This window comes from Lipotes vexillifer, unplaced genomic scaffold (genome assembly GCF_000442215.2).
Source record: "Lipotes vexillifer unplaced genomic scaffold, Lipotes_vexillifer_v1.1 scaffold429, whole genome shotgun sequence".
Classification (NCBI taxonomy): domain Eukaryota; kingdom Metazoa; phylum Chordata; class Mammalia; order Artiodactyla; family Lipotidae; genus Lipotes; species Lipotes vexillifer.
The window spans coordinates 443,406-468,209 of NW_006784171.1; the positions used below are offsets into that span (position 1 = coordinate 443,406).

A 24,804-nucleotide genomic window follows, 5' to 3' on the forward strand; every position below is an offset into this window, starting at 1 on the left:
TTCGTAAGGGAAAGAAAGAGAAGGGGACCCGCGTTCATCTCCCCTAAACTCTCAAGTTCAAATGCGGAGGAATGGCCACGTCTTGCCAGAGGAGGAAATCCGAATCCGATAAAGGACTGATAAAGATGTTCCTCCTTCTCCCTGGGAAGCCGGCACCCAGGCCTGACGTGTGGACCGCCAGACTCGCTGACGGCGGCCCTTCCCGAGGGGCCGGGCGCGCCTGCTGGAAGGTGGGAGGCGGCGTTGCCCCGCTCCTGGGATGAGACCAAAGGAATGAGTAATTGGAAATTCTGTAACAGAGACCCTTCTCCCAAACCCTACAGCCCTTTCACCGCCCCCCCAACCCCCTGCCGAGAAGCAAGAGGACTGGAGACAGACGTGGTGGAGCGAGAGTCACGTTCCGGAGAGGGAAGTGAAATAAAGAGGGCGGCACCCGGGGGGACCTGTGCGTCACTGACGGGGAGAAGCGCGGACGCACGGGGCGGAAAAGGAGAAGTGGGAGCGAGTAAGCCGCAGGGGGCGGCCGCGGAGCGCGGGTGGGGGCGCCGCGCAGCGCCCGAGCCTCCTGCCTTCGGCCGCGCCCGGGCAGCCCGCAGCCTCCCGGCGCTCGCCCGACCCGCGCTCCGGATCCGGCCGGCTGGTCGCGCCCGCCGCGCACAGAATGTGGCAGCGGACACGGCCCCGACCCCGCGCGCCCTGGCTCTGGGCGCTGGCGCTGCTGGCCCTGGGCGGCGCAGGGCTGTGCCACGCCGACCCTCAGCCCAGGCACCCCGCGCGACCCAGCGCCAGGAACAAGTAAGTGCGCGGCCTCTCCTTGCCCCAGGACGGCCCACAGCCGTGGGACCCCGCCTGCCCTTCCCCGACCGGCCGCCGGCCCCGAAGCTGCCCTGCCGAGGCGAGGAGCCTCAGCCGGGGTTCCCCCTCGGGCTGCCGGGGCGACGCCTCTTCCGCGGTGGCCGCGCGCTCCGTGGCCGGCGCGGGGCGTCCCGGGCAACCTCGCCCTCGCCTCCAGCAGTGCTGCCTCAGGGGCCATGGGGCGCAGGGAGTGTCCCCCAGAGCAGGGCGATCAGGAAACTCCCCCCCGGGAATTACTGGGGCCCCTGGGACCGTGGGGGCTCTTCCCGTCTGTCTTTTGTGGGATAAAGGTGCACTCTCTCCAAAGGCGCACCCGCGCACCGTCCGAATATCTGCTGCTCGTGCTCCCACCTCCGCGGGGACGACTGGCTCCCCGACCCTCGCGCGGTCAGCCGCCGGGTCGGCTCGTCCCGTCTCCCCCAGCCTCATTGTTCTCCCGGTTTATACCGTGCCCTTCTCTCTCTCCACCCCAGGAACTGGTGCGCCTACATCGTGAACAAGAACGTGAGCTGCTCGGTGCTGGAAGGAAGTGAGAGTTTTATTCAGGCTCAGTACAACTGTGCCTGGAACCAGATGCCCTGTCCGTCCGCGCTCGTGTAAGTCTCGGGAGCTGAGGGGCGGGCGGGGCGCGCCGGGGCCGCGGGGGTGGGGTCAGCGCTGGGCTCCAGCCGCTCAGTAAATCTCTGCCAGCGGGTGAAAACTCAGCAGCTGAAAAGTTTGAGCGCTGAGCAGGGTATCAGGCTCGCTGGGGGTATTTAAGGAGCGTGTTTTGCCTGGAGTCAGCGTTGAGGATGCACCGGCCTGGAGATCGCCGGGCATAGGAGAGGACGAACAAAGCCACTTCTCTCTCTCTTTCTTTCAATTTTATTACTAACGTAAAGCAGCTGGACCTAATTAGATCCATATTGTGTGTTCTGGGGCACAGAGAAGATTCCAAAATGTATACTGCTGAAAACTTACATGTAGGATTAGCTGAGAGGTTTGCTCTAGCCAGTGTTCTAGAACAGGCGAGTTTTGTCCAAATGTCCCCATAAAACTGACCTCTTCAGTTGTAGGTGTTGTAGATTTCTAAAGTCCCCAGGAACAACTTGCTTGAAAGTGTGCGATTGTTGTTTTTTCAAGTTAGATTTGGGGGATTCAGCTAAGTGGTTGTCAGGAGAGAATGGTCCTTAAAGACCAAGGAAAGAACTAATGTTCTTCCTTATAAAGGTTTCACTGTCTTAAAAAAAAAAAAAAAAAAAAGAGGAAGCGAAGCAACAGAGTACAGATTTTGTTACATACATCACGTTCATTCAGTTGTCATCTGGCAAGTCTTTGTGTTTTTGTGTAAGCCAGATATCAGAGGATGAGCTGATGTGAATCAGTGGCTGTTGGGGAACGCATGTGATGGTTGAAATTAATTGTTTTCCCCTAAGAATACACTGTTTGTCTTAGAGCACAGTTGTCTTTACAGCAAAGAATAGCCAGTAGGCGGATCTGTCTTTGGCAAAGCAGAGGGACAGACTGGAACTTGTGCTGCAGGAAACCTTATTTCAGAAGGCAGTAGGTGAGCCTTCAGGCCTCTGAGGTGGTGGTGGTCCCTGGATCATTGCACATGGGCTGGGGTGAGAACTGAAACGGGGAAGGGATAATTCCTGTTAAGCAAAAACAAACAAACAACCCCCCTTCCCAACTAAACAAGCATAAACTTAGAAAAGATTCCCCACTTGCTGTATGCAGAGCATGAGGTCGAAATTGAATTGCTGTCTGTCACATTGAGTTGTGTAACCTGTCAGAGGGCGCAGTGCGGTCACACTGCCTGTGTCTCTGGTTGGAAGGGGCGTGTAACACGGAATTTCCCAGGTGTTTCTGATGAGTCCAGGAGCCTGAGTAACTCCTCTCAATTCACAGGTGGTGTCAGGTTTTCATTATTTGATCCTTAGAACCTGAGACCTGTGGAAGTGAAGGTTCTTGGGAAACTCAGCCTGGAGTTACTGAGGGATCCTTTCCGGGTGTGGGACGTGCAGGCATGGAGGCTGGCAAGATGCTTGAGTGAGGAGTGAAGTTTAGCCGCTGGTGACAGTCGAGTGTCTGGGAGAAGCAGGTAGGAGCCCGTGAGGACTTCACAGAGTCGGAGCAGAGCTGAATTGTTAGGGGCGGTGGAGGGAACGGAGGAAGAGAAGCCAGGAGAGGAGAGAGAGCAAAGCCAAGACTTCAGAGGAGGGAGCTCCATCTTAGAGACCCCGGGGAGAAGCCCAGAAGGCTGAGGGGTCCAGAAAGGCCAGGGCTTCTGGCAGCAGGAAAATTGGCTTATGCAGAAGGAGGCAATTTCAGGTCAGCGGGGGGTATAGGCCTTGTAACTTGTGTGAGATTCAGGGCATGGGTCGTGAGGAAACCCCTTTACCAGGAATCAAATGTGTTGCAAAGGTTTTGGTGGAAAAAGGAAGTGGAGCAGGTGAAGAATTAGAAAACTCGGCATGTTTTAGGACAAAAGTGAAAAAGCCAAAGGGAGAGACTGAATATGCTCTGAGACTGAGGGGAAATCGTCAGGGAAACGAGGGGTTCGATGGGGAAGTCCTGCAACAAGAGGAGAACTTCCGAGCCTGGCGAGGCGTTGGGCGCTCAGCCGCCATGGGCTGTGGGGACCTAGCACGGGTATGCTTCCAGAAGGTTTAGACGATGCTCCGTTTGCATATATGGAGAGACTTAGATTCCAGACTGTGAATTTGGGTGTTGTCATGTGAAACTGGGAGCAGAGAGGGTTTCTGTGTGATTTGTGGACATTTTGAGTAATCACTTTCCTGAAGCCGTAAAGAACCTTCTGTGTGTCAGGCACTGTGTTAAGGCTGTTCATTCCATATGTTAGTTTAATTCTTGCAACATCCCTTCAAGATGAATACCATGTCCCCATTTTACCAATGAATAAACAAGGCAAGAAGTTCCCTGACTTTCCTGTGGTCGCCTGACAGGTAAGTGGCTGAGCTGCCTCCAAACCTGGCCTTTGTGGACCGGCCTCTGTCCCTGTAACAATAGAGAGAGACAGACAGACACACAGAGAGAGAGAGTGTGTATATGTGTGTGTTTGAGTGTGTGCCTTCTGTCGCTAGCACACTACTCAACTACTAGGAACATTTCCACCTTCTTTCATGGAAGGCAATTCCCATATAAAAATGAGTGAGCATTGTTGGTCTGTGTGCAAGCATGTGCATGTGTGTTCATGCCCATGTGCTTTACTTTCTTTCCCGGGGGTCATTTGTGAGGATGCAGTGGACCACATCATTTTTCACACTGTCCACCATGCTGTGCAGTTTCTTATGTTATGAAAACACTGGCCAATTTGCTTTCTTTGTTTGGGTTGTTAGGCTGGTTGTTTAAAGGACACTACTAGGGAGGCTGGAGTGGTGGAGCTTGAAACATTGGGGAAGCCACACCTGTGCCCCCCAGATGAGCCACCACCTTGAAACTTGTCACCGGGGGATGGAGGTAAAAGTATGCTTCCGGAAAAACCATTCAAAGCTCGTGTCCTGGGCTTCCCTGGTGGCGCAGTGGTTGAGAGTCCGCCTGCCAATGCCGGGGACACGGGTTCGTGCCCCAGTCCGGGAAGATCCCACATGCCGCGGGCAGCTGGGCCCGTGAGCCATGGCCGCTGAGCCTGTGCGTCTGGAGCCTGTGCTCCGCAACGGGAGAGGCCACAGAGGTGAAAGGCCCGCGTACCGCAAAAAAAAAAGCTCATGTCCTGATGCTTGTGAGGTAGTGATACCATTCTTGTGTGCAGAGAATTCTTAATTCTTATGAAGACTTTTCTGTCACTAGGAATTTAAAATTAGGGCTCTCTCTGTCGGTCTGTGTCTCTTGCGCACTAGGTGTGAGGAGCGGTCTGGATCCCCAAAGCACAGGATTGTGTCAACAGACACCGCTTTGTCTTCCCTCAGCTAATTCCTAAGGGTGGCTGATCGGACCTGAAGAGGAGATAAGGGGAATTATCTGGTGATAATTATCCGCTGAGGAGGAAGGGCAGCTGCTGTAGACTCTAAAGTAGCATAAAGTTGGGTCGTGATTTACCATTTACTCCTAATTCTTAAGATGGATCTAAGGATTTTTTCTCCCTCTGAGATCATTGTTTCACTTTACACTTCCATGTTAAGGAAGGCATAAATCTTTTAAGATTTCATTGCATTGAAGAGTTTTTCTGATTCGTTGTAAAAAAAAAAAAAAAAACTCTGGCAGTTCTGCCCGTTTGGTAGACTGTCACTGTCACACTGCCCCACACACACACCCACCACGTAGCACTTGGGATGGTCCCTGGGGATCCACATCCGAGTCTGGGGTCTCCACAGCGGCACCTGAGCATGGAGAGGGTCAGTCTTGGTCATGGGCTGGTTTTAGGGACACCTTTTGGGAGACATGGGGATGTGGGCGACTTAGAATTCTTTCTGTGGGGTGGGAATTGGGTAGGTTGATGTTCTTGGGAGGATTGATACAGTGTCCAGGGCTGACTTGGTGAGAATCTCTCCCCAGAGCACATTCTTGTAACGTGATGACCCCTTCCATCTTTACAGCAGCCCCAGGGCATTATCCCAGTTTTACAGGAGGGCATATAGTCAGGAAGTAGCAGAGCCTGGACCCAAATCCAGGTCTGTTATTTCTAAGCCTTAGGCTCTTCCCACCCCACACCCCTGCACCCCTTGCTGTCTAAACCCACACCCTCTGAGGAGCGGCCCGAGGGTGTATGTGTGTGTGTGCGCGCGACCATGTGTGATGCTGTGGCACTGGCAGCCCTGGTGTGATGGGAGGGGGAGGTGAGGGCCTGAGCTCCCTTAGAGGCCCCCTCCACGTGGGCTGGCCATGCTTGGGTGCACCGCTGGTGGAAAACAGCACTGTCTTTCTTCTCCTTCCTGGACCCTCCCACTCAGCTTGGTCCAGCTGACTGTTGAGGCGTTTGGGGGCGTCCAGTGTGCAGAGCAGCTGCCTCGCTGGTAAGAACACGGAGGACCCCAAATGTAAGGCAGGGTTATTCCCCTGTATTCACTTCCCTCTGATACTGCAAACTCACTGGGGTTTATCAGCATCCACCCAGCCCGGCCCCCACCCCCTTTCTTGGGTGTGTAGAATCTTGGTGAAATTTTTCCTAATAGCTTTTAAAAAAAAAAAAAATCTCATCAGTCAGGCAGGGGGGCTGGGTGAGGCCCACTCGAGGAGCCTTTGCTGCTGTGATAACACAGAGGGAGAATTTGTGAATTTGCAGCAGGTGTGAGTTCTGAGTGCCGAGTTTCCAAAACTCCTCTAATCCTTAGATTCTAGGTCATTCATTTGGAAGAAACGTTTTCTATTAGGGAGCAATCTCAGCCAGGAAAAGCTTAAAAAGAGAAAAACACTTGAGACTGGGGGTGGGGGGGGAAACGAGGGCTTACATCTTCTAGAGCCAATTCTATGTGTTTTGTCTCCAGAAATAGAATTCCTTTCGATTCAAAATGTGCCTTTTGTGTGTATAGCTTTGAGAGAGTGTTTCTTCCTTCTGTTTTTTAGCCAACATCTTGCGATTTGTTGGCTGTGATGAGCGCTTGCTCCTTGGTACCGAGGGACCCCAAATCAAGCCCTGGGGAAGGAGTACCTGCACAGAGGCGCCTAGAGCTGCTCACGGCCCTGCTGCCTCCCCTCTTCGGGTCCCTGTCCTTACCAGCCTTTTCTGCCTCCCTGGGCTTCTCGGGCCTTCCTTTCAAGTTGCTTTGCTCTTTTGCTTTTCTTCCTCTTTTCCTCTCCTCTTCCTGGGGTCCCAGTAGATAAGATGCTGTGTTTGTAGAGCCCTTTGGTGTTTCCAGAACATTTTCACGTTCATTATTTTATTTTATTTTATTTTATTTTATTTTTTTCGGTACGCGGGCCTCTCACTGTTGTGGCCTCTCCCGTTGCGGAGCACAGGCTCTGGACGCGCAGGCTCAGCAGCCGTAGCTCACGGGCCCAGCCGCTCCACGGCATGTGGGATCTTCCCGGACCGGGGCACGAACCCGTGTCCCCTGCATCGGCAGGCGGACTCTCAACCACTGCGCCACCAGGGAAGCCCCATTATTTTATTTTATTCTCATCACAAGCTCAGCCAGGAGATTAGGTAGGGCAGAGATTGAGGTCTTGGAAAAAGAACTTTATGCTTATGGGCTATACTTTGTAGCTTTCTTATCTTGGAGAAGAATGAATAGGATTCACATAGCAGTTATGGCCTTAAGGAAAAGAGTTGGTTTTTGTGAAACCTCATGTTATTCCCATTAACTGGTCTTCCTCCAACGATCTATGATTCCACCACTTTGGCACTTGGTCATTGAATTAAAGTTCTGAGACAGCGAGAAAAGGGGAGATGGTGGGGGAAGGTCGGGGGCAGGTGTCCCCTGAGGTAGTCCCTCGAGGCTGGCTGGTGTGGCCAATGTGTTCTGGAAGAGGAGATAGAAAATGCGGCTTCTGGCCTGACCTCTACCACCGCTGAGCTGTGTGACTTCAGGCTAGTCACTCAGCCTCTCTGAGGTGCGTTTTCCTCATCTCTACATTATGGGGGAGGTGACCGAGCCGTCACCAGCCATGTCTAACGAACACTCCTTGTTCTCACTGTTTGGATTTGTTGCTTCTCGGGTGGTCTCCTCTTTGAAAGCTTTGACTTTCCCGCCAAGTTAGAGAACGGCTGAGGTGCTTAAGAATGAAAGAAATACATTCAGTGACCTAAGATAATAATTAAGAAAATGAAATGATTGAAATCGACTTTTCAATGTGAAGTTAAACTCAGAGGTTGTTTTGGAAGCAGAGCCACTCACAGAGTTTCTTTGGGGAAACGTAAGTGGTTACGGACGATTTAAATAAGTGCTCTGGTTGCCGTGGGAACCTTGGTTCCTGGTTCTGCAGGTGTTTGGGTGTCCATGGCCGTAGAGTGAGGTCAGCTGGGTGTTCAAGGATGCCTTCGCTGAGGCCCAGGCCATCTTGCATCCAGCCAAGAACACGCTGTTTTAATTCTTTGCTCTTGGAAAAACTCCTTTTCCTTGTGCTGGGAACATTAAGATGTTATTCATGTTTACTGAGTGTGAATAATGAGGCAGGTACTGTGTATGACAGTTACCCAGCGTTTTACATACTGTTTCTTAAAACCGAAAACTGATAGACTGCCAGTGTTCAGATTACTTCCAGACTGTCACCCAAATGTTCTGATTTATTGTTGGTTACATGACTGTTTCACTACTCAGAATTAACTGCTTCTGTGCTTGATGAAACAGTTTCCTGGACTTAAAAATAACAATGACCCACTTGATAAAACGACATGAGCGTGGCTTTGCCTGATGAACGATTCTCCTGCGAGGATCAAGAGAGGAACAGAGTAGTCTTCAGTATGACAGCAGTTCACACTGGAGGAAAAACAATGAAATGATGAAAACGAAGCTCACCAATAAGTTTTCTTCTTTCCTTCCCGTTTTAAAGTGGTGATGGGTGCTGAAAAAAAGTAGGGAGGTTTCAAACTAACCAAATTCCTGGTTTGAAAATGCTGTGGAAGCAAACTTTTCTGCGTGTGTCAGGACCCAGCTGCTGCTTTTTTTTTTTCCCCCACCTAAAAAAATATTAGAAGATTAAGGAATACGCCTAAAAATTATTCTTTGCAGCATCAGCCTTTCAGGACAGTGTATTTGCTGAGCATTTTGCTGAGCAAAGAAATTTGAGACAAGTAGTTCAGATGAAGTCTTCTCAAGCTGATCTTCCGATGAAAGGGACTTTGCCGTGAGACTTCTCAGCTTTTCCCGGCATTCTCCCATCTTTCTCCACCTTTGTGATTGTTAGGGTCTGCTGAGTGTGTGGGCTTTACTAGATTATCTTTTCTGAGATTGGCTAACGGTCCGTTACGAGGTACTAGAGATTTGCCTCTTGCTGAAAGCTGCTTCCCTGCATCTGCCCAGCCTGGATGCTGTTAAAGGATCGTGAGAGAAGTACCTAGATTTTTTTTTTTTTTTCTAAACCATGGTGGTGAAAATGCCACTTGTGTTCTGCTAACTGAAGCTTTTCCATGTATCTTGAAAGCGGAGCCCGAAAGCTGTGGTGATGATTGCAACAGAGCTCAGGGTAGGGACGAGTTTCACAATCCAGCCCTTCACTAGAGATCTTTTCACCAATAAAGTGATTCTCTGGCTCTTGTTGGTTTCAACCCCAAGAGCTCTCACATGCTGGGGGGATGACGGCCCTGCGCAGGGAGGCATCGTGAGCCTTTCTGGATATTTTGAACATTACAGAATCTCTAGACCGGCCGTGGCCCTGATGGTGCTCAGGCCTGGTTTATATATCAGGTGGCCCACCTTGGAGATGCCCCAGCTGCTGTCTGCTCGGGCAGCAGCTTTCCAGGACCACAGTGCAGCATCAGGGCCCTGGCTCTGCCACGATAAACGATGTGACTGTTCTCATCCCAACATGTTGCATCATCTTCTGGCCACTCTCAAGGTATTTGGGAGTCGTTCTGTTGCATCACTGCAGAAAACAACTAGCAAGATGTAACCCAGATTCCCTGCTCACTGACGGTGCAGGAGGGAGGGAAGGCAGAAATACCATTCATGGCTTGTTTCCTGAACCAATTTGCACGGCGCCCTCTAAGCCCTCCTTAGCAGAATCGACAGTGGGAAATAACCATCCTGGTGAGGAGCCACTCTTTGTCATATGTCTAAAATGTTCTTCTACGTCTCTGACGTTTTGTGTTATTTTACACAAAATGGCAATTTGAAGGTGGCTATAAAAAGGAAAATTCTGTTTTATTTTCCTTAATCATTGGTCCATACCTTCAAAAGTACAAAAATAAATATTAGGCCTGAGTTCCCAGTAGATAAAACAATTGGTTGTGTGTCTGAACAGTAATCTGATACATTAAAAAAAACAAAAACAACAAAACTTTAGTTAAATCCTCATTTTGAAACTCTGAAAAAGACTTAATAATGCTGGTTTGGGTTTTCTCTTCACTGAGCTATATAATCAGATAGTCAAGACTATCTAGCACTTAGCTTTTGCAATTCTGATGAGATTTTTTTCTTTTTAAATTTATTTTACTTTTGGCTGCGTTGGGTCTTCGTTGCTGCGCGCGGGCTTTTCTCTAGTTGCAGCGAGCGGGGGCTACTCTTCGTTGCGCTGTGCGGGCTTCGCATTGCGGTGGCTTCTCATTGGGAGCACAAGCTCTAGGCACGCGGGCTTCAGTAGTTGTGGCACATGGGCTAGTAGTTGTGGCTCGCGGGCTGTAGAGTGCAGGCTCAGTAGCTGTTGCGCATGGGCTTGCTTGCTCTGCAGCATGTGGGATCTTCCCGGACCAGGGCTCGAACCTGTGTCTCCTGCATTGGCAGGAGGATTCTTAACCACTGTGCCACCAGGGAAGTCCCTGATGAGATTTTAAAGTACCTGAATGCATTAAAAAATATATATAAGGTGTATGTTATATATAAAATATATGTTTATATATAAAATATGTATATTATATACAAAATGTACATATATATATAAAGCAGCTTTATGGAGGTATAATTTACATAAACTGTACATATTTAAAGTTGTATAATTTAACATGTGTCCATACCTGTGAAACCAACATCACACCAGGATATGGAGCATCTCCATCACCCCCAAGAATGTCCTCACACCCCTTTGTAATCCTTTCCTCCAGCTGCCCGCACACATTCCCTCCTCAGGTAACTGATGATCTGTTTTCCATCACCGCAGATGAGTTTGCGTTTTCTAGAGATTTATGTCGAGTCATACACTCTGTGGTATCACGTTAGGTTTTTTCATTCAGCATGGTTATGTTAAGGTACATCCATGTTGTACTATGGAATGATAGCTGACTACATTTTATTGTTCAGTAGGATTCCTTTGTATGTGTCCACCACCATTTGTATACAGTTGTTTTATAGCTGAGGACTCCTGGTGAAATACAGTGTGGAAACTCATTTATACTGATAGTAAGGTTACTGCTCTGATTTTTCCGAAGACCCATTGAGATGGTAAATACGTAACAGATGTAGAACGCTGGATAAAACATAATGGAGTAAGAAAAACACATTGCACATTTTCGCCCCGGGAAATGTTGGATTGAGGCTGCGTAATTAGCATACACCATTTCGAATTGGCACAAAGCTCAGTAGGGTTAAAGTAGGCTTATTATTTGAAGAGTCTTTGTTCCTTGGTTTCATTAAACAAATATTTTTGGGCACGGCCTCTGTCTGGCCCAGGACTAGGCCCCATGGGGACACAGCAAGGAACCTGACCTCTCTCTTGCCCTCCAGAAGTTCATGTCCAGTAGGTGAAATGAGACATAAACAGAAATAATTACAAAGTAAAAGGTAGGCAAGAGAATTGCAATGAGAGAAGCACAAAGAGCTGAGGATGTTCAGAGGTGGAGGAAACTATTTCCAGCCAGGAGGAATCTGAGAACTTGTTTGTAGGTGGTGACATCCTAGCAGGGCTTTGAAGGTAGGTTCCAGTTGAAAATATATGCATATGGGAGAGGATACCAGCAGAGGCCAAGAGAGGATGTTAGCCAGGGCCTGGAGGAGGGGGTGAAGGGAGGAGTAAGTCTCGGTGTCCACAGGGCTGGTCCCTCTGAGGGCTGTGCAGGGGCGTCCGTTCCCGGCCTCTCCCCTTGGCTTGTAGATGGTTACCGTCTCCCTGCATGTCTCTGTCCAAATTCCCCTTATGTATGAGGGCTAGGGCCCACCCAGATGCGCTCATGTTAACTTGCTTACCCCTATAAGACCCTACCTCCAAATAAGGCCACATTCCCAGGTACTGGGATTCGGAGTCCAACGTTCTGGGGGCAACAGAATTCAAGCCATAATCCAGAGTTGGGAGTTTGGGCTTTATCGTTTAGGCGAAGGGGAGTCATGGAAGGTTTTAGATCAGGGACACCAGCAGAGCTTCCGAATGTTACTCTGGCAATTTGTGCAAAATGGGTTTGAGAGGGGAGAGGGTGGATGGGTCTGGGGGATGGCAGGAGGGGCCCTGTCGGGAGCCTGGCCGGGGTCCCCGGTGGGCGATGCTGAGGCAGATGTAGCGGAAGATGTGGGTCTGGCCATGGAGGGATGAGCAGTGACCGAGTTGGAACGGCCAGGTGACCACTTTACTGGGCTTCACGCACGGTAGCACTGCTGAGATTTAGGGTCTCTGAGCATCTGTTAGTCCGTTGTCAACAGTGTGGATAAAAAGGACCATACCTTGTGAAAGAAGGTGAATTCGTTCATGGACTGTTGTTTGGAGGTTATGGCAGTATTGCCTTTATCCACAGAATGATCAGGACCTCATTGTTCACCATCTTTGTTGATCAGGAATCAACTCTAATCCTGCATGTGGGCAATTGGGTCTATTCTTATAGAAGCAGCCCATAGTTTTAGTCTTATTGCAAATTTTTGCCTTATGGTAAAAATAATTATATATGTCCTGTCTGATGTAACTGGTCTTTGGCTGAGTTGGCACTAGAACAGTGACTGTTATGGATAATAGGAGTATATGGGTTCCAGCTAAGTATGTTTCTTCCATAGTAGATACTGGTGGCCCAAGGAAAGCCACAGTGTGGTCCTGGTGGGCACCCAAAGGTTGTTTACTGAATGAATGGATGAAAGAGAAAGCATGTAAATTTTTTTTATTAAGACTGTATGTTTTTGGAGTAGTTTAAGGTTCACAGCAAACCAAGGGGAAGGTACAGAGATTTCTCATAAACCCCTGTCCCCACACATGCACAGCTTCCCACACTATCGACATCCCCACCAGTGCAGTGCATTTCTTACAGCTGATGAACCTACACTGACACATCATCACCCAGAGCCCATAGTTTGCATTAGCGTTCATTCTTGGGAGAGAAAGGTTTTAGCTTGTTTTCCCTCCCATTGTTAAGACTTATATGTGCTGAGTTTGGTTTTCAGGTTTCAGGCCCGGAGACCATAAGTTTGAACAACTGTCTGTGGCTGTGTTTTTTTTTTTTTTTTTGTGGTACGCGGGCCTCTCACTGTTGTGGCCTCTCCCGTTGCGGAGCACAGGCTCCGGACGCACGGGATCAGCGGCCATGGCTCACAGGCCCATCCGCTCTGCAGCATGTGGGATCTTCCCGGACCGGGGCACGAACCCGTGTCCCCTGCATCGGCAGGCGGACTCTCAACCACTGCACCACCAGGGAAGCCCCGTGGCTGTGTTTTTAAAATGGAAATTGTGACATACGTATAGTCTTTGAAATGATTGTTCATGATGAATGAAAATACAGTGGCTTGCAGCTAAAATGAGGATTTGTGATATGATAGACTCCAGTTAAATCAAGCAAAGTAATGATGTACATTGTCGTTTAGATTCCCGAACTGGTCATCTCATTGTGACCCTGGAAAGCTTTCTTACCAAAGGTGTAAGCGTACAGTGACTCTCTGGGTGAAGTGTGATACAGCTTTGATTTTGGGAGGGTTCATGTTACACAGCTCTAAGAAATGGCTTGGTGTAATTGGGAGGATACAGTGACCAAAGATAGAAGTGCATTTTGAAAAATAGAGCTACAATATGACCCAGCAATCCCACTACTGGGCATATACCCTGAGAAAACCATAATTCAAAAAGACACATGCACCCCAATGTTCATTGCAGCACTATTTACAATAGCCAGGTCATGGAAGCCACCTAAGTGTCCATAGACAGATGAATGGATAAAGAAGATGTGGCACATATATACAATGGAATATTACTCAGCCATGAAAAGAAACGAAATTGAGTTATTTGTAGTGAGGTGGATGGACCTAGAGTCTGTCATACAGAGTGAAGTAAGTCAGAAAGCGGAAAACAAATACTGTATGCTAACACATATATATGGAATCTAAAAAAAAAACATGGTTCTGAAGAACCTAGGGGCAGGACAGGAATAAAGATGCAGATGTAGAGAATGGACTTGAGGACATGGGGAGGGGGAAGGGTAAGCTGGGATGAAGTGAGAGAGTGGCATGGACATATATACACTACCAAACGTAAAACAGATAGCTAGTGGGAAGCAGCCGCATAGCACAGGGAGATCAGCTCAGTGCTTTGTGACCACCTAGAGGGATGGGATAGGGAGGGTGGGAGGGAGATGCAAGAGGGAGGAGATATGGGGATATATGTATACGTATAGCTGATTCACTTTGTTATACAGCAGAAACTAACACACCATTGTAAAGCAATTATACTCCAATAAAGATGTTTAAAAAAAAAAGTGCATTTTGAGGAAGTTAAATACTGAAAATATAGGGAATTATTTTAAAGATTATTTTTGAGACTTCTTTGAAAATACCATGTTTGCTTGTATATTTTATTTGCAAAGACTCATTGAAGTAAAATGTAGTGAAGATTTTGGGTAATGGGACAGTTTAGGCCCCAGCTTATGAGGAGGATGAGAGCTACTATGCAAACCACAGATCTTAGTGGTTTTATTTAAATAAACAAAACAAGATAATGCAATCTATGTATTTTTTCTTAAAAAAAATGACTTTAGGGCTTCCCTGGTGGCGCAGTGGTTGAGGGTCCGCCTGCCAATGCAGGGGACACGGGTTCGTGCCCCGGTCCGGGAAGATCCCACAAGCTGGGAAAAAGATTTTAAAGAGATGGAAAGCAAGCCACGGCTCCTCTTGACCTCCAAGTCTGTATATTTGTCTCACTCCCCTCAATTTACAAGAACCGTGATGCCTGGAAGCTTCCCTCTAGGTTGGGACATTTCCCACACTCTATTGTCCTGCAGTCCCTGAGTACCTGGGTTCCAAGGGGGTTTTCTCGGAACCACACGGGTCTGGCCGAGGTATGGAACACCACACCCTCAAGTTCTTAAGAAAAATCCAGTTCCACAAGCCAGTATGAGCATGAGGGCTCAGTGAATGCTGTAGCAACACAAATGGCTTAACGGACATGGCAGGTGTTACCAACCTTAAAAATCCGTTGGCCACCGCAAGTCTCCTTGGAGAAAAGTTCCTCCTCCCTTCTTTCTCCTCCACAGCCTCCATCACCCCTTTCTATTTAAAAGCAAAGAAGCAAAATTCTTCTTTTTATCTTGCCCCTCCCCCTCTCCTTGTCTACACCTTCAGGCCTGGAGGTGGGCTGGGTTGTGGTAGCATCTTCCAAAGAAAAACCATGCTCCCTCTAAGCAGAGGGCAGGCGAATGTAAATGTCTCTACTTTGTTAAGTGTGGATTTAAAAGACATAAAGTAATACGGGGTTCGCCTGGACAATGTGAGAAATATGAAACTAGGTTATAACATTTTGGTCCTTTTTTCTCCCAGTGTGATATAAATTAGAAAAGAAATATAAGTGTTCCTGTGTTTTCAATTCCCAGATTTCTTTTTTTTTTAATGAGAATGAATTGGCCCAAAGGAAGAAAATGTTGTATTTATACCTGCAGAGAAACTCCTACTGTCTTAGGATTTTCTAAGCTTCTAAGTGACTGCCACCAAGTTCCAGGTGAGGCCTGTTTAAGAGCTTGCCACCATCCGTGGTCACCATCCAAAGGTCCAAAATTGATTACAGATGGGGTATCATAGCCAGTTCCCCTTCTGTTTGGAAAAGCAGTACAGTCGTCCCTTGGGCTCCATAGGGGATTGGTTCCAGGACCTCCCACGGATACCAAAATCCACAGATGCTCAAGTCCCTTATATAAAATGGCATAATATTTGCATATAACTTATGCACATCCTTCTGTATACTTTAAATCACCTCTGGATCACTTATAATACCCAATACAATGTAAATGCTATATAAATACATAGTGGCTGTGTGCATGACAAATTCGTTTTGCTTTTTGGAACTTTCCAGGATTTTTTTTTTTTTTGCATGAATATTTTCAATCTGCTGTGGGTTGAACCTGCAGATGTGGAACCGCTGCTTGTACTGAGAATGCCGGGTGGGCAGCTGCAAGCTGAAGCGTGGCTGGCGGATATGGAAGTTGAGAGAGAAGAGAAAGCACAGAGTGACTGGAGCCTGAGGGGGGAGGAATGTTGCAAACCCAGGCAGGGGACACACAGGAAAAGGGCTTTCGAAATTATTGTGACTTATGTAGGAGAATTTGAGGAAATCATTTTTCGTCTTAAAAAAAGAGGAAATGATCAAAAGAGTTATTCAGTGGCTCTGAGAAGAAAGATTTGGATTCCTGAACCACAGAAAGTCACCCCTGGGGTGAGCATCACGCCAAAGGCTGAGGCCGCAGCTGTTTTCCGGGCCACACCGTGGGAACATGGGGAATGAGCGCATCCGGGCGCGATTGGCGCGGAGGGTGCTCATCCTGACTCCGGGAATGAGGAGATGAGATGTGAGTTCGAGAAATGGAATCCTGTACAATGGAGTTGGGGAAAGCAGCCTGCAGCGGTGATGGCCCTTCCCCCAAAGAATTGTTAGGGGAATGTGGGCCTTCGTTAGTGTTGGATTATTCAGCCGCCAGAAAGCCGGGGTGGTGCTCGGGCCCCGGAGGCCTCCGCGCTCGCTCGCCCTTCCCCCACTGCAGACTTGAGCTCTGTCCTGTATTTCCCCAAGTGAGGAAGTGAAAACTAAGAATGCGGACTCCATGGCACACACGCGTAAACTGTATTTCATGCTGCTGGGCGCGCCCCGCGCTTGGAGATGATGTCATTTTTAGCAATGCAAGTTTGCTCCGAAGGAAGGTACAGGCCGCTCTTATGGTAAATCTGAAAATGACACTTCACTGTCTGTTGCAGCCGAGTTGGGACAGCCTCTCAGTTGAGCCGCTGGGCTTTCCTTCAGTCACCTTTCTTTCAGGACTGTAGAATTTTTTCTGTCCTCAGGGTTAAGGAGGGTGAACCGTCGTGGGGAAAACTTACTCTACTCATTATGCTGTATGATCAGAGAAAATGGCTGAGAAGTAAAGAGGATTTTAGGGTTTGAATCTAACTTGCCACTCTCAGTACGGAAGGAAATTAATTCAAGAAGAAATGGAAAAAGAAACAGCTTACAATTGTGGTTTCTCCAGCAGGTATCTCCTTAGCAGGAATCTCCTTTGTACTGGGAAACAGACAATCTGCTATACATACACTTTCATTTTGAGCACATTGCCTTGGTCTAGGGTCTGTGATTTAAGAAATGTACAAAGCAGGGACTTCCCTGGTGGTCCAGTGGTTAAGAATCCGCTGCATTGGCAGGCATGGGTTCGATCCCTGGTCCAGGAAGATCCCACATGCCGCGGGGCAATTAAGCCCATGCGCCACAACTACTGAGCCTGTGTGCCACAACTATTGAGCCCACATGCTGCAACTACTAAAGCCCGCGCACCTAGAGCCTGTGCTCCACAATGAAGAGTAGCCCCCACTCACCGCAACTAGAGAAAGCCCACACGCAGCAACGAAGACCCAGCGCAGCCAAAAGAAAAAAAAAAAAGAAATGTACAAAGCTGTATTGTAGTCTGATTTTAATTAGGGTGCATCAATATGACTTCGGGATTCATTAGATGCATTTTGTATTTCAGAAATATATTTGCCGAAGCCTTCTGACTTTTAAAACTTAAGTGGTTTGTCCTAAGGAGTCAAGCAAAATATTGAGCATTTCTTTCCTTCCACATTATTAATTTCTCCAGGCAGGGATCTAATTAAAAATGTGCAATGTAGCAGAAAAAGATAAGATGAGAACTGTGATTTATGTGTGTGATGTGCTTTAACCTGGAAGAAGGCTATCTGGTTTCTTCACTCTCTCGTGGGGGGGAGACTTTTTCAGAATGTGGACAGTTAGCCTTGGGGACCAGAGTCACCTCCTCAGATTGTCTTGCACATGGTTTCAAATGGCCAATTTCTTTTTTGCAAACTTATTTATTTATTTTTGGCTGCATTGGGTCTTTGTTGCTGCGCGCGGGCTTTCTCTAGTTGCAGCGAGCAGGGGCTACTCTTTGTTGCAGTGCACGGGCTTCTCATTGCAGTGGCTTCTCTTGTTGTGGAGCACAGGCTCTAGGTGCACGGGCTTCAGTAGTTGCAGTGCACGGGCTCAGTAGTTGTGGCACGCGGGCTCAGTAGTTGTGTCACATGGGCTTAGTAGTTGTGGCTCACGGGCTCTAGAGCACGCTCAGTAGTTGTGGCTCAGTAGTTGTGGCTCATGGGCTTAGTTGCTCCATGGTACACGTGATCTTCCCGGACCAGGACTTGAACCTGTGTTCCCTGCATTGGCAGGTGGATTCTTAACCACTATGCCACCAGGGAAGCCCCTCAAATGGCCAATTTTTTGATCGTCAGTAGACACAGTGGATTCAGATGGAAGTGTCTCTTCTGCTAGTGCAGAACAACTTTTCCTTCATGTAGTTCTGAAATCCCTTCTGTTTCAAACTTTATAGCCACTGCTGTATTTACTTTTGGCAAAGTGTTACTTTAATAAGGAGTTCACTTATTTATTCATTGATTGGTAGAATGACAACAAAAGAGAAAGCAAATCCATTTGTCACAAGCAGTTCCTAGAAAATCAGTCCACTGTCTTAGCAATTTCTAAATTAGAACACTGAGACCAAACTTTGTAAAAGTGAATTTCTGTGTAAAAAAGGAAATTTGTTAAAATAAATTTATTCATTTATTTGGCTGTGTTGGGTCTTCGTTGCTGCACGCGGGCTTTCTCTAGTTGTTGCGAGTGGGGGCTACTCTTCGTTGTGGTGCGCGGGCTTCTCATTGCAGTGCCTTCTCTTGTGGAGCACAGGCTCGAGGCGCACAGGCTTCAGTAGTTGTGGCTCATGGGCTCTAGAGCGCAGGCTCAGTAGTTGTGGCACACGGGCCTAGTTGCTCCACGGCATGTGGGATCTTCCTGGACCAGGGCTCAAACCCGTGTCCCCTGCATTGGCAGGCAGATTCTTAAGAACTGAGCCACCAGGGGAGTCCCCTTAAAAAGGAAATCTTGATACATGCTATAATATGCATGAGCCTGAGATGAAGGGGATCAGGACAGACCACCTCAAAACATGCCACTTTTCCATATTGATTATTTTGAGCTGAAGGCCATTGAGAAACCTCAGAGACAAGACCTTTCTGCCCTTCCCATTTATTCGCAAAAGCGGGGTGTGAGTTTCCTACCTTTCCTATACTGGGATGAGGGGAGTGACCCTAATCACCAGAGACAGAGAGCCAGCACAGAGAGGAGTCTGTGTAAACAAACCTTACTAAAATAGCCGTTATCACCCATTAGTGTCCTACCCACATTCCCACAACTTATTGCCCCTAGAAGCCCAAACTCCCTTTCCTTTGTCTGATTCCTTCTCCACATTTTATCATCCTTTGTTAAAATGGTACTTGAGCCTCTGAGTCTAACTGCTACTTTGAGTTTTCACTTCTTTCCTGAAGCCCCCATGCACATAAAAATATTCACATCAATAACATTTGTATGTCTTTTTCTCCTGTTAATCTGTCTTTTGCCAGTTTAATTCACAGGCTCCAGGAAAAAACCTAAGAGGGTACAGGCAAAGTCTTTTCCTCGCCTACAAGGACATTATGCTAAGTGACATAAGCCAGTCACAAAAGGACAAATACTGTATGATTCTACCTATATGAGGTCCCTAGAGTAGTCAGATTCATAGAGACAGGAAGTAGAATGCTGGTTCCCAGGGGTTGGGGTGGGGAATGGGGAGTTAGTGTTTAATATGGGTGCCGAGTTTCAGTTTGGGGTGATGAAAAAGTTATGGAGATGGGTGGTGGTGATGTTTGCACAACACTGTGAATGTACTTAGTGCTACTGAACTGTACTGTTAAAAATGGTTAAGATGGTACTTTTATGTAATGTGTATTTACATACTTACATTACTGTACCACAGTTTTTAAAAACTGGAATTGCTGTGGCTGGAGTGAACCGCCCTATGGAAAACTTGGAGCGGTAGCTGAATGCCAGACACCCAAGTCTGCCCTGGGTGCGCATTTGGAAACTCTGGGAGATGATTTCTCACCTTTTCGTGTGGATTTTCCTTGTCCCTGGGGAGGTGGTTATGTCCCCAGGCCCTACCAGGGAGGGGAAGCGCCTCTTTTCCATCCTCTGTCCCATTCTGATTGATACTGGGCGGAGCTACACACATGGAATGAAGCAACAAGAGTTGACTCCAGGTTTTGGGGGGCAAGCCAGTGACTGGAGGAGGGAGAGGAGTTTACTATAAAGTCCATTCTTGGGAGAAATCCCAGTCAAATGAGTGCCCCCAGGGGGCCTCTGGGTTTGCAGTTTGTGCCGAGTGTTAAAATAAAATACAGGTAAACACTAAATGCAGGGAAAGACCCTTACCTTGTGGAACCACTGTCTAGATGGTCCTGTGCCAGTGATGTGTGGTTATTTCAGAGCAATGTTCTACTTGCAGTGCTGGGGAGATGGGAGGAGAAATCAGATGAACAGATAGACGTGAGCCCGTTGCTGTTCCCTTGACAATCTTGCGACGCTCTCGCCTAGTCCTGTCCCCGACAGAACTTTCTGTGATGTTGGAGATATTCACTTTGTTTATTTAATACCATAGTCACTGTGGCTATAAAGCTCATGAAATGCGGATAGTGTGACTGAGGAAGTAGATGTTCAGTTTTATTTAATTTTAATCAGTTTACATTTAAACACCCGCCCCCACACACCCCCACCCCCGCCCCCCGGTTAATGGCTGTCTTGGAAAGCCCAGCGCTGGCTCGCCTTCTGGTGTTTGATTCTTGTCCTGTTCACATGACTGTGGACCCTGGAGCTCGACTGGGTTCTGGGAGGACTGAACCTCCTGGGTTCAGCTGGGTTAGACCTGAGGGTCACTCTGGGGTTGTTATTATGGAAACTGGACTCCCCCAAACCTTGTCAAAAGTAGGCCTAGTGTCATTAATTAATTGTTTGATCAATCAGTTACTGATTAACTATTAATACTCAGTTATTTATTAAGCACAATAGGACAGACACTGTGTTGAAAAGTGGGGGTCTTGTAGAGAACAGAGCCAACAGGCGTTCTTGCCCTCAAGGGCCCGGCGGTTGGCAGGGAGGATGAACTCTGGATGAGCAAATACAAGTGTGAATGGAAGCAGGTGAGGCGAGGTCTCACCTCCCACCAGTGGGAAGGAGTCTTGGTGGGGGTGACATCAAATGGATGCACATTTTGTCCCATTCTGTTTTTTTTGTTTTGTTTTGTGTTTTTGCGTTAGGTGGGCCTCTCACTGTTGTGGCCTCTCCCATTGCGGAGCACAGGCTCCGGACGCGCAGGCTCAGCGGCCACGGCTCACGGGCCCAGCCGCTCCGCGGCACGTGGGATCTTCCCGGACCGGGGCACGAACCTGCGTCCCCTGCATCGTCAGACGGACTCTCAACCACTGCGCCACCAGGGAAGCCCCCCATTCTGTTTCAACAGGGACACTTCGTCATGTGGTCCCTGAGCTCTGATTCAACTCTTGCAGTCCTTTTCTTCCGACGTCCTTCTCATTAGCCTCTCCTGGGCCCATCTGGTGCCTTGACATGGTGACTGAACTTGTAAAAATGGTGAGCCCTTGTCTCACCCCCCAGAAGGGCTTGAGAGGAGGGGAGGGGAGGGGAGAGCTGGGGAGAGTGGGCAGGGCTGTGGGGCAGCTCACTGCCCACCCCCAAGGATGCCTGAGGCAGCTGATCGGGGCTCCCCCTGAAAACGATGCTGTTACAGACCTGACCCGAGGCTGGGATGGGGACCAAGGCTGGAGCCCAGTCAACCCCCGGGCTCCAGCCCCGCTGGGCAGTGACTCTGTCCCGTTGGCTGTGGGCCCTTCCTTGGCCACCCCCAGCTGGGTGCAGTTTGCTGATTTAGTAAATGTCCACGGAGCATCTTCCAAACACCCACTTTCCAGGTGCCCTGGGGTGACGCTTGGGCTGCTGCCTGGTTGTTGGCCCCCTGGGTGCCTGGGTCTGGGGCGCTTCTCAACTCTGGCTGCGCTTGGTGATTACGTGGGGAGTTTTTGAAAGGTACAGACACCTGGGTCCCCCTGCCCCCGACCAATGAAATTAGAATTTTGAGGGTAAAGGCCTAGGCATATTTTTAAGGCCCCCTGGTCAGGATACTGTCCCGTGGATCCAGGGCATGGGGGCAGGCCTGGGAGTCCTACCATCCTCTGGGGGGCCCCCTGGCTGCCCCAGTGGAAGCAGCAGCCCGGTTTCTGCCGGGATATCCCAGTAGGGCTGTGGGGCTGGACACCCCCGCCTCCCCCCATCACACCCCCCTGAAATGAGTCCTGGGGACCTGCCGGTGCCTCAGGGATCGTGTTCTCGTGCACAGAGATGTGGCCGTGAGCTCAGGTGGCCCCCAGTGGCTTCCAGCTGTCACTGCTTTCACACACAGGACTGGAAACTTGCTTGGAGATGCGGTCAAACTGAAGTCCACTGAAACCGGAAGCCTAGAGCAGTAGGGGTGGGGGTGGGGGTGGGGGTGGGGGTGGGGCGGGGAGGAAGGAGGGTGCTCCAGGGAGCTTTCCTAAGTTATGCGCTGGCTCCGAAATCATCACTGCCTTCAGCGAAAAGAATGAAGTGTGTTGGAAAAGCAAGAACTTCCTTGCGCTCGGCTGGGCGGTGAGGGGCTAAGTCCCCCGGGGCGGGTGGGGGATCGTTCCTCGTCCCTCGGCATCGAAGCTGCGGGGTTTGGGCCCCTCGGCCCGGCTCAGCCACGGCCAGAAGGGTTTAATGAGGGCCGTCATCTCCCGGCACACGGAGAAAACCCCAGAGCAGACACATTTTCACATTCAATCCTAAATGCTCAGAGGAACCAAGTTTTTCGGAGATTACACATTTTTCCAGCATTATGCTGTGCTTGAGCCTGCAAACAATGAAGTGGAATTTTTCTTTCTTTTCCTGTAGTTTCTGGGACCACACAGAGGATGCTTTTGGTAGGCGGGGTGCTAGGGGGCTGAGGGCTAGTGTGGACCTGGACCGAATTAAATGCTCAGGCTGCCTTCTTACCCAGCTTGTGGGCCCTTTTGGAATATGTCTGGGTGGGTGCGGTTGCTTCAAATTGAAGGCAGGTGCCCGCGAGACTGGCTGCTTCTGTGCGCTGGGAGGGCCCTGCGGGGTCTAGGCGAGCACACGGCTTTAAAGTCCAGTCCTGGCCCTTCCTGACCGTTGGAACTGGGAGAAGTCACTTAACCTCTACGAGCCTCTGTTTTCTTATTTGTGAAAAAGGAATGATGTATATAGTGGGGCCTTGATGGGGAACGTGGTGGGAATGAGAGAATGAAGAACCGGGAAGGGAGGTGTCTTGCACCTGCTTTGCCCCTGACCCCTTGAGCAGCCCTTCTTTTATGTTTTACTTATTGGGCTTTCTCATCAGTTTTCCTTAAAAAGCCTCCCACCCAAGCGTCTCAAAATCCTCACACCCAGGCCGCACTGCAGACCGATTAAATCAGAGCCTCTGAGGGTGGGACCCAGGCACAGGTCATTTTTCACAGGTCCCTGGTAATTCTAACACCCGGCCGAGGTTGAGACCCATTGCCCTACAAGACCAGGTGAGACGGGTCAGTGAAGTGTTGGGACACTCCTGCTGGGGCAGTGCTGACGGCGGGCCCTCCTGGAATTCCGAAGGGTTGCCTTGCCTGTCCTGGCACGTGAGGTTTTGGGTGTCATGGTTTGGACCCTCAGGGAGGATGCCAGAAGTCCATTACATTTAGCCATTTGTAATTTTCTCAGGAATGTAGCTTTGAACTCTACTTGCCACAAGGCCGGAGACTGATGGAGTCACTAGGCTGGGCACCAGGCCCCCGGATGCCCCCCTGAGCAGCACACAGCAGCCCTGAGGACGTGATGCAAAGCCCATTTCTTTCTGGGAATCGGTCCCAAAAGGGGGCTAGCTGCTCGTGCTGGGGTGTTGGAAATGAAGAGAAAGTGACGAGGTTCAAGAGAGCTGTCGTTCCCAGTCAGAAAGAGAAGCTGGGGTGACCCAGGAGCCGGCTTGCCTCTGTACTGTGAGCAGGGAGGGCCGCTGGGGGGTGAGCTCCTGGTTGGTCCCTCTGAGCACGCAGGAGCTCTGGATTGTCGCTGTCTGTTCTGGGCTGAGGTCCAGCCCTGGGTCTAAAGGACTTTCCAGCTTGTTGCCAGGGTTTCTATGTGATATACAAGTGCACCGTAAACAGGATTTTTGAATGGTTCCAATTCTGCTTCCTTATTTCTGTCATTAGCCCTGTGGACCGGGGCATCTTTTTAAAAAGATCTGAACACAAATAGCGTGAGATGCGTCTCCAGAGGCTCGCTGCTCCCTTTGCTGGTGTTGGGAAGGAGGGTGCCGAGATGAATACACAGGGGGCCATGGGAGGCGAGGGCACCCGGGGTGTTTCTTTAAAACACAAACCAAATGGCCCTGACTTACCTTGGAAAAACCTCCACAAAGCAGCGAATTGTATAAGTTTGTCGGTGAAATAAAAGCCCAGTTTGTGAACAATGTCCACATCCAATGAGATTCATGAGCCGAGTTTTTCTGAGTTGTCTGTCTCTCCAGCCTTTAGTGGGAGGGGACCTGGGGACAGGTGGATGCAGGAGCTGGAGGAAGGAGGGGGGCAGGGCTGGACTAGAGGAGACCAGTGATCCCCGCTGGGTCAGCCTGGAGAGAGAAGTGACCTGGAGTGTCTTCATTCGGGTTCAGCCAGGGGGGCCGGGGGTGTTCGCAACAGCAGCCAGTAAAGAGAGGTGCCACCTTTTTTCTTCGGCAGTTATCGTGTGAATGTCAGACCCAGATATGTCACCAGGTACAAGACGGTGACACAGTTGGAATGGAGGTGCTGCCCTGGCTTCAGGGGAGGAGACTGCCAAGAAGGTCCCAGAGACCCCAGGAAGACTCCCCGCCCCACACCCGCTCGGCCGAGAAACAGCGTGAAGAAAGCCACAGGTAACTTCTGACTTGTGCTCTGCTTTGCAGGCCGCCACTGCTCCTTCAGACTACAGGGTTTATGAGTTACAGTGTGGAGCTTTCCAGGTTCTTCCCAAAACATGCATATATGCCTGTAGTAGACACATGGCACACAAATGTATTTGCAGAAGCAGTAGCGATCGGAAGACAGACTTTTAAAA

The 24,804-nt window shown here is 49.3% G+C and overlaps 1 protein-coding gene across 1 annotated transcript in view; it reads left to right on the forward strand.

The window, feature by feature from the left end:
- The first annotated feature begins 661 nt into the window (after positions 1 to 661).
- Positions 662 to 24,804, forward strand: part of EMILIN2 (elastin microfibril interfacer 2) — a 50,701-nt gene continuing 26,558 nt past the window's right edge. The window contains exons 1-3 of the mRNA XM_007456556.1: positions 662 to 795; positions 1,329 to 1,451; positions 24,447 to 24,622. Coding sequence (XP_007456618.1) covers positions 662 to 795; positions 1,329 to 1,451; positions 24,447 to 24,622 — 433 coding nt within the window. The remainder of the gene's footprint in view (positions 796 to 1,328; positions 1,452 to 24,446; positions 24,623 to 24,804) is intronic.